Source organism: Drosophila willistoni (assembly GCF_018902025.1).
Source record: "Drosophila willistoni isolate 14030-0811.24 chromosome XL unlocalized genomic scaffold, UCI_dwil_1.1 Seg142, whole genome shotgun sequence".
In the NCBI taxonomy this organism is placed as follows: Eukaryota; Metazoa; Arthropoda; class Insecta; order Diptera; family Drosophilidae; genus Drosophila; species Drosophila willistoni.
In genome coordinates, this window is record NW_025814053.1 from 9,159,484 (window position 1) to 9,171,488 (window position 12,005).

The window sequence follows — 12,005 nt, forward strand, 5'->3', positions numbered from 1 at the left end:
AGGAACCATCTCGACGGGAATCTGTGGCTGAAAGTGTTAAAGATAAAAAGTCTCCACTTGGTTCTAAAGATGCTTCACGCCCTCAATCTGTAGCTGACAGCATTAAAGATGAAATTGAAAAACCAGAGGGCACACATGCTGACAAATCCAAGGAACCATCTAGACGAGAATCAGTGGCTGAAAGTGTCAAGGCAGAAAGTGTCAAGGCAGAAAGTGTTAAAGATGAAAAATCTCCACCTGCTTCTAAGGAGGTCTCACGACCTGAGTCTGTGGCTGACAGCGTTAAAGCTGAAGCTGAAGCAGAAAGTGTTAAGGATGAAAAGTCTCCAATTGCTTCTAAAGATGTTTCACGTCCTCAATCTGTGGCTGACATCATTAAAGATGAAGTTGAAAAACCAGAGGGCACACCTGTTGACAAATCCAAGGATCCATCTCGCCGTGAATCAGTGGCAGAGGATGAAAAACCAGTAAGCCTTAAGGATGAAAAGTCTCCACTTGCTTCTAAAGATGCTTCACGTCCTCAATCTGTGGCTGACAGCATTAAAAATGAAACTGAACAACCAGAGGGCACACCTGCTGACAAATCCAAGGAACCATCTCGCCGCGAATCAATATCTGAAACTGTTAAGCTAGAAAGTGTTAAGGATGAAAAGTCTCCACTTGCTTCTAAAGATGCTTCACGTCCTCAATCAGTGGCTGACAGCATTAAAGATGAAACTGAAAAACCAGAGGGCACACCTGTTGACAAATCCAAGGATCCATCTCGCCGTGAATCAGTGGCAGAGGATGAAAAACCAGTAAGCCTTAAGGATGTAAAGTCTCCACTTGCTTCTAAAGATGCTTCACGTCCTCAATCTGTGGCTGACAGCATTAAAGATGAAACTGAAAAACCAGAGGGCACACCTGCTGACAAATCCAAGGAACCATCTCGCCGCGAATCAGTATCTGAAACTGTTAAGCTAGAAAGTGTTAAGGATGAAAAGTCTCCACTTGCTTCTAAAGATGCTTCACGTCCTCAATCAGTGGCTGACAGCATTAAAGATGAAACTGAAAAACCAGAGGGCACACCTGTTGACAAATCCAAGGATCCATCTCGCCGTGAATCAGTGGCAGAGGATGAAAAACCAGTAAGCCTTAAGGATGAAAAGTCTCCACTTGCTTCTAAAGATGCTTCACGTCCTCAATCTGTGGCTGACAGCATTAAAGATGAAACTGAAAAACCAGAGGGCACACCTGCCGACAAATCCAAGGATCCATCTCGCCGGGAATCAGTGGCTGAAAGTATTAAGGCAGAGAGTGTTCAAGATGAAAAGTCTCCACTTGCTTCTAAGGAGGTCTCACGTCCTGAGTCTGTGGCTGACAGTGCTCAAGCTGAAGCTGGAAAACCAGAGAGCACACCTGCTGACGAGTCCAAAGAACCATCTTGTGGTGAATCAGTGGCTGAAAGTGTTAAGGCAGAAAGTGTTAAGGAAGAAAAGTCTCCACTTGCTTCTAAAGATGCTTCACGTCCTCAATCAGTGGCTGACAGCATTAAAGATGAAGTTGAAAAACCAGAGGGCACACCTGTTGACAAATCCAAGGATACATCTCGCCGTGAATCAGTGGCAGAGGATGAAAAACCAGTAAGCCTTAAGGATGAAAAGTCTCCACTTGCTTCTAAAGATGCTTCACGTCCTCAATCTGTGGCTGACAGCATTAAAGATGATGCTGAAAAACCAGAGAGCACATCTGCCGACAAATCCAAGGAACCATCTCGCCGGGAATCAGTGGCTGAAAGTGTCAAGGCAGAAAGTGTTAAAGATGAACAATCTTCACCTGCTTCTAAGGAGGTCTCACGTCCTGAGTCTGTCGCTGACAGCGTTAAAGCTGAAGCTAAAAAACCAGAGAGCACATCTGCTGACAAATCCAAGGAACCATCTCGCCGTGAATCAGTGGCTGAAAGTGTTAAAGATGAAAAGTCTTTACCTGCTTCTAAAAATGCTTCACGTCCTCAGTCTGTGGCCGAATGCATTATAGATGAAACTGAAAAACCAGAGAGCACACCTGCTGACAAATCCAAGGAACCTTCACGCCGCGAATCAGTGGCTGACAGTTTTCACGCAGAAAGCGTTACGGATGAAAAGTTTCCACTTGCTTCACGTCCTCATTCTGTGGCTGACAGCATTAAAGATGAAACTGAAAAACCAGAGGGCACACCTGCTGAAAAATCCAAGGATCCATCTCGCCGTGAATCTGTAGCTGAAAGTGTCAAGGCAGAAAGTGTAAAGGATGAAAAGTCTCAACTTGCTTCTAGAGATGCTTCACGTCCTGAGTCTGTGGCTGACAGCGTTAAAGCTGATGCTGAAAAACCAGAGAGCACATTTGCTGACAAGTCCAAAGAACCATCTCGCCGTGAATCTGTAGCTGAAAGTCTTAAGGATGAAAAGTCTCCACGCCCTCAATCTGTGGCTGACAGCGTTAAAGATGAAGGTGAAAAACTAGAGGGCACACCTGCTGACAAATCCAAGGATCCGTCTCGCCGTGAGTCAGTGGCTGAAAGTGTCCAGGCGGAAAGTGACAGAGATGAAAAGTCTCCACTTGTTTCTAAAGATGTTTCACGTCCTGAGTCTGTGGCTGACAGCGTTAAAGCTGATGCTGAAAAACCGGAGAGCACACCTGCTGACAAGTCCAAAGAACCATCTCGCCGTGAATCTGTAGCTGAAAGTGTTAAAGATGAAAAGTCTCCGCTTGCTTCTAAAGATGCTTCACGCCCTCAATCTGTAGCTGACAGTATTAAAGATGAAATTGAAAAACCAGAGGGCACACCTGCTGACAAATGCAAGGAACCATCTCGCCGGGAATCAGTGTCTGAAAGTATTCAGGCAGAAAGCGTTAAGGATGAAAAGTCTCCACATGCTTCTAAAGATGCTTCACGTCCTGAGTCTGTGTCTGACAGCGTTAAAACTGATGCTGAAAAACCAGAGAGCACATCTGCTGACAAGTCCAAAGAACCATCTCGCCGTGAATCTGTAGCTGAAAGTGTTAAGGATGAAAAGTCTCCACGCCCTCCATCTGTGGCTGACAGCGTTAAAGATGAAGGTGAAAAACCAGAGGGCACACCTGCTGACAAATCCAAGGAACCATCTCGCCGGGAATCAGTGTCTGAAAGTATTCAGGCAGAAAGCGTTAAGGATGAAAAGTCTCCACATGCTTCTAAAGATGCTTCACGTCCTCAATCTGTAGCTGACAGCATTAAAGATGAAGCTGAAAAACTAGGGAGCACACCTGCTGACAAATCCAAGGATCCATCTCGCCGTGAATCTCTAGCTGAAAGTGTTAAGGCAGAAAGCTTTAAGGATGAAAAGTCTCCACTTGCTTCTAAAGATGTTTCACGTCCTGAATCAGTGGCTGACAGCGCTCAAGCTGAAGCTGGAAAACCAGAGAGCACATCTGCTGACAAGTCCAAGGAACCATCTCGTCGTGAATCGGTGGCTGAAAGTGTTCGGGCAGAAAGCGTTAAGGATGAAAAGTCTCCACTTGCTTCTAAAGATGCTTCACGCCCTCAATCTGTAGCTGACAGTATTAAAGATGAAATTGAAAAACCAGATTGCACACCTGCTGACAAATCCAAGGAACCATCTCGCCGGGAATCAGTGTCTGAAAGTATTAAGGCAGAAAGCGTTAAGGATGAAAAGTCTCCACATGCTTCTAAAGATGCCTCACGTCCTCAATCTGTAGCTGACAGCATTAAAGATGAAGCTGAAAAACTAGGGAGCACACCTGCTGACAAATCCAAGGATCCATCTCGCCGTGAATCTCTAGCTGAAAGTGTTAAGGCAGAAAGCTTCAAGGATGAAAAGTCTCCACTTGCTTCTAAAGATGTTTCACGTCCTGAATCAGTGGCTGACAGCGCTCAAGCTGAAGCTGGAAAACCAGAGAGCACATCTGCTGACAAGTCCAAGGAACCATCTCGTCGTGAATCGGTGGCTGAAAGTGTTCGGGCAGAAAGCGTTAAGGATGAAAAGTCTCCACTTGCTTCTAAAGATGCTTCACGTCCTCAATCTGTGGCTGACAGCATTAAAGATGAAACTGAAAAACCAGAGGGCACACCTGCTGACAAATCCAAGGATCCATCTCGCCGTGAATCAGTAGCAGAGGATGTAAAACCAGAAAGCGTTAAGGATGAAAAGTCTCCACTTGCTTCTAAAGATGCTTCACGTCCTCAATCAGTGGCTGACAGCGTTAAAGATGAAGCTGAAAAACTAGAGAGCATACCTGCTGACAAATCCAAGGATCCATCTCGCCGTGAATCAGTAGCAGAGGATGTAAAACCAGAAAGCGTTAAGGATGAAAAGTCTCCACTTGCTTCTAAAGATGTTTCACGTCCTGAATCAGTGGCTGACAGCGCTCAAGCTGAAGCTGGAAAACCAGAGAGCACATCTGCTGACAAGTCCAAGGAACCATCTCGTCGTGAATCGGTGGCTGAAAGTGTTCGGGCAGAAAGCGTTAAGGATGAAAAGTCTCCACTTGCTTCTAAAGATGCTTCACGTCCTCAATCTGTGGCTGACAGCATTAAAGATGAAATTGAAAAACCAGAGGGCACACCTGCTGACAAATCCAAGGATCCATCTCGCCGTGAATCAGTAGCAGAGGATGTAAAACCAGAAAGCGTTAAGGATGAAAAGTCTCCACTTGCTTCTAAAGATGCTTCACGTCCTCAATCAGTGGCTGACAGCGTTAAAGATGATGCTGAAAAACCAGAAAGCACATCTGCTGACAAATCCAAGGAACCGTCTCGCCGGGAATCAGTGTCTGAAAGTATTAAGGCAGAAAGCGTTAAGGATGAAAAGTCTCCACTTGCTTCTAAAGATGCTTCACGTCCTCAATCAGTTGCTGACAGCGTTAAAGATGATGCTGAAAAACCAGAAAGCACATCTGCTGACAAATCCAAAGAACCGTCACGCCGTGAATCAATTGTTGAAAGCGTTAAGGATGAAAAGTCTTCATTAGCTTCAAATAAAGTTTCGCGTTCTCAATCTGTGGCTGACACTGGCGAAGATGAAACAGAGAAGCTGGAGATCTCGCGTGCTGACGAATCAAGCTCTAACCTCAGTGGTGCTACAGAAGAAATATCTAGGGTTTGGGTTGAAAAAACAACAAGTTCCGGTCCAGTCGATCCAATAGTATCGTCTTCAATGGAGAAGTCTGTTACTGAGTTTTCAGATTTTGAACTAATTGAAAAGTCCAGCCTTACACTCAGCCTAGAAGCAACTCAATTAAAGGGTAGTTTGTCACAACCAGAATGTTCAGAAGATTTGAGTGGAGATTTGGGAACAGCTTCTTCTCCCATAGAAGAGGCTCCCAAAGATTTTAATGACGTCGAGCTTGGACCAAGTTCAGGCCTAGCTTTGAGTTTAAAAGAAGCTAAAGGAAATCTTCCAACATTATCCAGTCCGGTAGATGTAGCAGACGGGGACTTTTCGCAGCAATTGATTTTAGATACTACAACAGAAAAAGTGTTAACTAGCCAGCCAGCGGAGCACTCAAAGGTTACCACAACGACTACCGTGTCTAGCCCAGTTGATGAGGCACCAGAATCTGCTTTGTGGAGTGAGGAAATATTTGGAACAGCCTCTTCTCCTCATCGTGAATCATCTGAAAGTACAAAGCCAGAAAGTGTCAAGGATGAGAACTCTCCGCTGCGTCCTCAATCTGTGGCCGATAGCGCTAAAGATGAAGCTGAAAAACCAGAGAGCACATCTGCTGACAAATCCAAGGATCCGTCTCGCCGTGAATCAAATGTTGAAAGTGTTACGGCAGAAAGTGTCAAGGATGAAAAGTCTCCACTTGCTTCTAAAGATGTCTCACGTCCTCAATCTGTGGCTGACATTGTTAAAGATGAAACTGAAATCCCAAAGACCACACCTGCAGAAAAGTCCAAGGAACCATCTCGCCCTGAATCAGTGGCTGAAAGTGTTAAGTCCGAAAATGTCAAGGAAGAAGAATGTCCACTGGAATCTAAGGAGATTTCTCGTTCAGGATCTGCAGTGGAAAGTATAACTGTTGGATCCAAGGAACAATCCCGACGTGAATCCATTAACGAAGCCTGTAAACAGGAGGATGCAAAAGATGCCCCTATGGAAGTTTCGCGACCCGAATCTGTACTTGAGAGTATAAAGGATAAATCAGAAAAACCCGAAAGTATCAGGGATGAAAAATCCCAAGAGACCTCTCGTCGTGAATCCACATCTGATATTATTCATCCCCCCATCCTTTCACCTCAATTATCAGTGGCGGCAAGTGCTACGGATAAGCAGTCTAAGGAATCCTCAAGACCTGAGAGCATTAAAGATGACAAATCTCCTACCGCCTCGCGACCGCAATCGGTAACAGAAACAGTCTCCTCGCCCATTGAAGAGGGTCCAAAAGATATTTCCAGTTTAAATTTGAACCTATCTGCCGGCGAAGATAAAGGAAAACTTCCGACACTATCAAGTCCCGTAGATGTAGCAGAGGGTGATTTTTCACAGAGTGGAGTGGCACAATCTTCTCCTAAATCTCCGAGTCTTTCACAACCTGCGGAGCTCTCCAAAGCAGGAGCATCGCTTACAGTATCAAGTCCAGTAGATGAGGCCCCGAAATTATTAGAATCAGATAGCGTGAAAGAACATATCATATCAACAGCGGTAACTGGTTCGTCAGATATAAGTGAAGCGAATCAAACAATCACTTCAATATTAGAAACATCGTCCAAAAAGTCAGAAACTTCTGTTGAGAGTCTATTAAATCAAATTTCAAAGAAAACTGAAGAGACACTTGTATCCTTGGAGAAAAAAACAGAAAGCACCGTAGAATCTGTGCAACAGTTTACCAAAGAAAGTAGCGAGCAATTAACAGAGTTAATGTCATTGGTCGACAACAAAGTCAGTAAAACGACTGAGACGATTGCATCCAAAATCATTGACACAAAAGAAGCGATCTCTGAAAATATTACCGAACTGGTCTCTAAGACCGAAACAACCACTGAAAGTACACAAGGATTGGATCTCAGTGGTTTCTCAGAACTGCGTGAGACTCACATAACTACAGTGGGTTCTCCGGAATTCACAGTTACTATTTGTGAACGCGATGAAACTATTTTACACGATATTAAAGAAGAAGATGAAGAGCATAGGTTTTCACCCCCGACAGATTTGGGAAGCACACTACCTCAGCAGCCAGTACGTCCATTATCGCCACGTGAAGAAGAAGTCGCCAAAATTGTAGCTGATGTCGCCAAGGTTCTGAAGTCCGATAAGGATATAACTGATATAATACCAGACTTTAATGAAAAGGAATTGGAAGAAAAGCTTAAAGGGTCAGAAGATATATGCTCAAGTGGAGAGTTTGATAAGACTTTGGAAATCGACACCATAAAAGTAGATATCGAGTCCGAGAAATCATCTCCTGATCAAAAGTCGGGACCTGTTTCTATAGAAGAAAAGGATAAAATTGAACAGTCTGAAAAGGCTCAACTGCAAGCTGCCGGTAATAAAATCACAACTGAATTCGTTGGCATAGAATCTTCATTAGCCTCCCGTCCAGAATCCGTGGTGGATCAGATTGAGGAAGTTTGCAAGTCATCCAAGGAACAATCGCGATCAACCTCTCAGACGAGTATTAGAGAAGAAACTAAATCAGTTGATTCCAAGGATATATCTCTTTCTGGCCCTGTAGCCAACGAGAAGGAGATTAAGACCTCTCGTCCCACTTCAAGCGCCAGTCAAGAAGAGACTTCGGGATCGCACTGTGCTGATTCCATTCTCTCATCTTGCCATGAGAGCAAAAAGGAAGAAAAGTCAACTGATTCAACAACAACCTTTTCAAAGACAGTTGTGAGTCAAACGCACCTTAAAGAAGAATCTCTCAGCGAATCGTTAAGCAGCAGCCTCAAAGTGGAGGACAGTTCACGTCGTGAGTCTCTTAGCAGTTTGTTAACCGAAAAGGAGCTAATCTCAAAAACAAGCAGCAAAGTAGCAGAGAAGGTCACCACTTCGTCAACCGTGCAACATGAGGAATTACTTACACAATCTGAGGAGTGTTCTTCTGAGTCGATAGTAAGTGAGATTCAAACGACAAGTACTCAAAAAGGAACCACTACTGGCATCACCAGCACAACTGATACCACCAACACCAGCACCAGCACAATTGAAACAGATGAAACTGTCAAAGATAACCTAAAAGAAACCGTGGCCGAGTTTCTTGCCACCGAAAAAATAGTTTCGGCAAAGGAATCATTTATTGCTGAAGCCACGAAATCAACCGAAGAGTCCATAAAGAAAGGTATTAGTATTGGCACCTCCCAGAAGCCCATGTTTGTTGGCACAGACGAATCCAGACGTGAGTCTCTGCTAAGTCACACGAGTGATAGTCGGCACACACATAGCGATCCCGAAGATGACGGCGGTGAAGATGAGGGCATTAATCTGAAAGAAGGTCGGTCCAAATCCATAGCTACCATTATGATGACAAGCATCTACAAGCCCTCCGAAGAGATAAGCAATGTTGCCACGCTTCAAGAGGAAGAATATGAGCAAGAGCAGGAGATAACCAAAACTCAAACCCAAACTCAAACTCAGACCCAGACAACAACTCTGCTAGAGTCGAATAAGCAGACAAGCTCCAAATCAAAAGTGGAGTCAATTACACTCACTCAAGTAGACATCCAATCTGAAGCAGAAGGCGAGTCTGAGAGTGAAGTCGCAGATCGCAAAACTCCGCCCACTGCACCAGTCAGTCCCAGTGTAAAGCCATCGACAGCATCAGCACCAACTTCAGTTGCAGTTTCCGCCAAGAGCGAATCCATTGCCTCCACCTCGGGTCCGTTGTCGCCCAAGGATATAAGTGGTAAGTCTAGTCCTGGTGCTTTAACTTCTGAAAGTCAATCCATACCAACACCGTTAGGACGGGAATCCCATACAGAATCGACATCCGAATCATCGCCGAAGCCCACATCTCCCTTCCCCCGTGTTAGCAAAGATGAGCTTAAATCGCTGACTGGTGGCGATAGCGATACCATTATTGAGGCAAGTGCTCCACGTGATCTAGAGAGCAGCAGTGCAGCTTTGGGTGGTAGCACCGAGAAGATCATTACCACAACCATAACGACAGTGACAAAAGTCATATCATCTGATGGAAAAGAGATAGTGACGGAACAGAAGACGGTAACCACCACAGACAGTTCCGAGCCAGATGGGGAGAAAGTTGTTGTTACTACTACACGCACCACCAGCGAGAGTGAGCGCGATCAGATTCTGCCTAAAGAAGTGGCCTTGCTGCGTGGTATCTACCGATCTAGCACTCCAGGCAGTGAAGATGATGAAGAGCTACCTGGTTCCCCGCGAAGTGCTAGCTATGAACTGCAGCACTCCAGCTCTGGCATTAGCAAGCGTTCAGATTTAGATGCGGACGACAGTCAGGATGATATAATTCCTCCACTATATGGCAGCGAAGAACACTCTACAGCACGGGCTCTACCAGTACGAACCGCCGATCCCATGGCCACTTCCTTCTATGGCGCACTACCCGATAGCTTTGAGTGTGCTAAGCTACCAAGTGAACCCATTCCCATACGTGGAAATTTATTGACAGACTCACCACCTGCGAGCCAATCATCCGAGAGTGTAGAGAGCTCTAGTCAAACCTGGGCGGGACACAAGTTCCTTGACGAAGCTGATAACGATTTCCAGAAGGCACTCGATGAGCATGTGCAAGCCCGTGGGGTTGAGGTAATGTCTTCCGTAACGGCTAAGTACTCATATTCGCCATCAAAGGCCGAGGAGGTAGAGCAAATTGTAAGCAGCACCGCGGAACGTCAACGTTTTCCACTTAGCGACGTTCAGCGAGTGCGGACAGGTGAAACCAGTTTCAGCAGTACGTCCGCTAGCGAAACTACCGGAATCACAACTGAGAGTGGCATCGTTACAACAACGACAACAACAACAACAGCAGCAACAACAACAACCACTTCAACAACCGGAACTTTACCAAAGGATCGGCTAGAAGAATGGGGCAAGCCACTGGGCCTACCCTCACCTGCACCAATTGAGGGAGGCTCTGATATACGCACCACCCCAAAGAAAGAACGTCGATTGGTGGCAACCAAGACACGTTTGAATAATGAAAAGAATTTACGCAAACGCAGCGAATCGCCAAACAAGGCCAAGAAACCGGCTCCAGTCTACGTGGACTTAACCTATGTTCCGCACAACGGCAACTCCTACTATGCCCATGTGGACTTCTTTAAACGGGTGCGTGCCCGCTACTATGTATTCTCGGGCACTGAACCCAGTCGCCAAGTATACGATGCCTTGTTGGAAGCAAAACAAACCTGGGAGGACAAGGAACTAGGTGAGTAATATACAATTATGCCGTTTAACATTTAAACACTCAACGAATCCCATTTTGCTTACAGAGGTCACCATTATACCAACTTATGACACAGACGTACTTGGCTATTGGGTAGCGGAGAACGAGGAGCTATTGGCTAAACATCGTATTGATTTATCGCCATCAGCTTCGCGTTGCACAATTAATTTGCAGGATCATGAGACCTCATGCTCTGCCTATCGCTTAGAATTCTAGGCCACGGGCTTGTTTATTGCATTTGACCACGACGACGACGACGACTAAATGAGTGGATCACTTGACCCCGACTTTTCCGACTCGAAACCCACAACAACAGCAACAACAACAACAACAGCCTATACCAACTAAACTATGTGTATTTTGGACTAAATGTATTTGGACAGCAACAGAAAAAATGCAATATCTCAAGCTTCGTGCGCTGAAATGGTAAAAAGATAAGAGAAATATGGCGGATTATTGGCTCATTGATGCCATTTTGTTTTGCAAATTGCCGCCTATTTATGCTTTCATTCTTTTTTGCCAAAAAAATAAAAAAAAAAAACATCAAAAATTGAACTCAAATTAGGTAATTAATTGTTATTTATTTTCAAAAAATTAATTACCAAAAACCAAAACAAACCAAAGCAAACGCTAAACGAAGCCAAAAGAATACAAATACAAATTATATGTTGCTTTTCCAAAATAAACAAAAAAAAAACCAAAGAACATAATTTAAATTAAAAAAAAAACATCAAGCTACCTTGCCTAGTAATCCAAAGATCAAAAAGAAAAAAAAATAGTAAAAATATACAAAGAAAAAAAATGAGAAAAAAGTTCTATACCTATAAAAAAAATGAAAGAAAATATTAATCATGTTTATTGTATTAGTAAAACTTTTACAAACAAAACAAAATATAAAATTTTTAATAAACAAAAAGAAAGAAACACGTATACATACATATACACACATATATTATATATTTATATATATATATATAAATATAAATTTGTGTAATCCGCAAAGCATTAGTATAAAATTCAGGAAAACCAAAAAAACAAAATCAAAGCATTTTCCATAATTACTGAAAACCAAACCAGCACCTTTCAAATAACAAATAATAAAAAATAAATTTGAAATGCAAAATATTTTTAACTTGACAATTCGTATAAACATAATTAATATATACACGAGATAAAAAACAAGAAAAATAAAAAAAAAACCTTACAATAAATGTGCCTCCTCCATTGTACCCCCAAAAACAAACAAAACCAAATGAAGATAATGAAACCATTTATATAATTCAAAACACAAAACTATCATCATTGCTAAAAAATGGAATGTCTATGATTTTCTTATAGTTTTTGAGTGTCATTTTCTTAGTTTAAATTATTTGAAATTGTTTTTGTTCTTTTTGATTTTGTTGTGGGAAGACTTGCTATACCTATTTAAACTATAATTAATGTTGAGAAACATTTAAGGAAATAGAAATACATAGCTTTTTCATGGGGTTTTTTTTTAAACCATGGACAAGTTTTTCATATTTTTTTAACATTTTTTGTTCACATTGCATAAACTGAAATGATTTTTTATATGTCTTTATAAACAGTCTGATCTAAAGGCAGATGTTTGAAATAATTGT

The 12,005-nt window shown here is 43.1% G+C and overlaps 1 protein-coding gene across 8 annotated transcripts in view; it reads left to right on the forward strand.

Annotated features, from left to right (window-relative positions):
- Nucleotides 1-10,960, forward strand: part of LOC6644861 (microtubule-associated protein futsch) — a 48,249-nt gene extending 37,289 nt beyond the window's left edge. The window contains exons 6-8 of one of the 8 annotated variants that reach the window (XM_023177097.2): nt 450-8,865; nt 8,923-10,368; nt 10,433-10,960. In XM_023177097.2, coding sequence (XP_023032865.1) covers nt 450-8,865; nt 8,923-10,368; nt 10,433-10,602 — 10,032 coding nt within the window. In that variant the 3' untranslated portion in view covers nt 10,603-10,960. Of the gene's footprint in view, nt 1-449; nt 10,369-10,432 lie in introns of all 8 variants that reach the window. The other 7 variants (XM_023177098.2, XM_023177099.2, XM_047011666.1 and 4 more) reach the window with 7 other exon arrangements.
- Nucleotides 10,961-12,005: the final 1,045 nt, after the last annotated feature.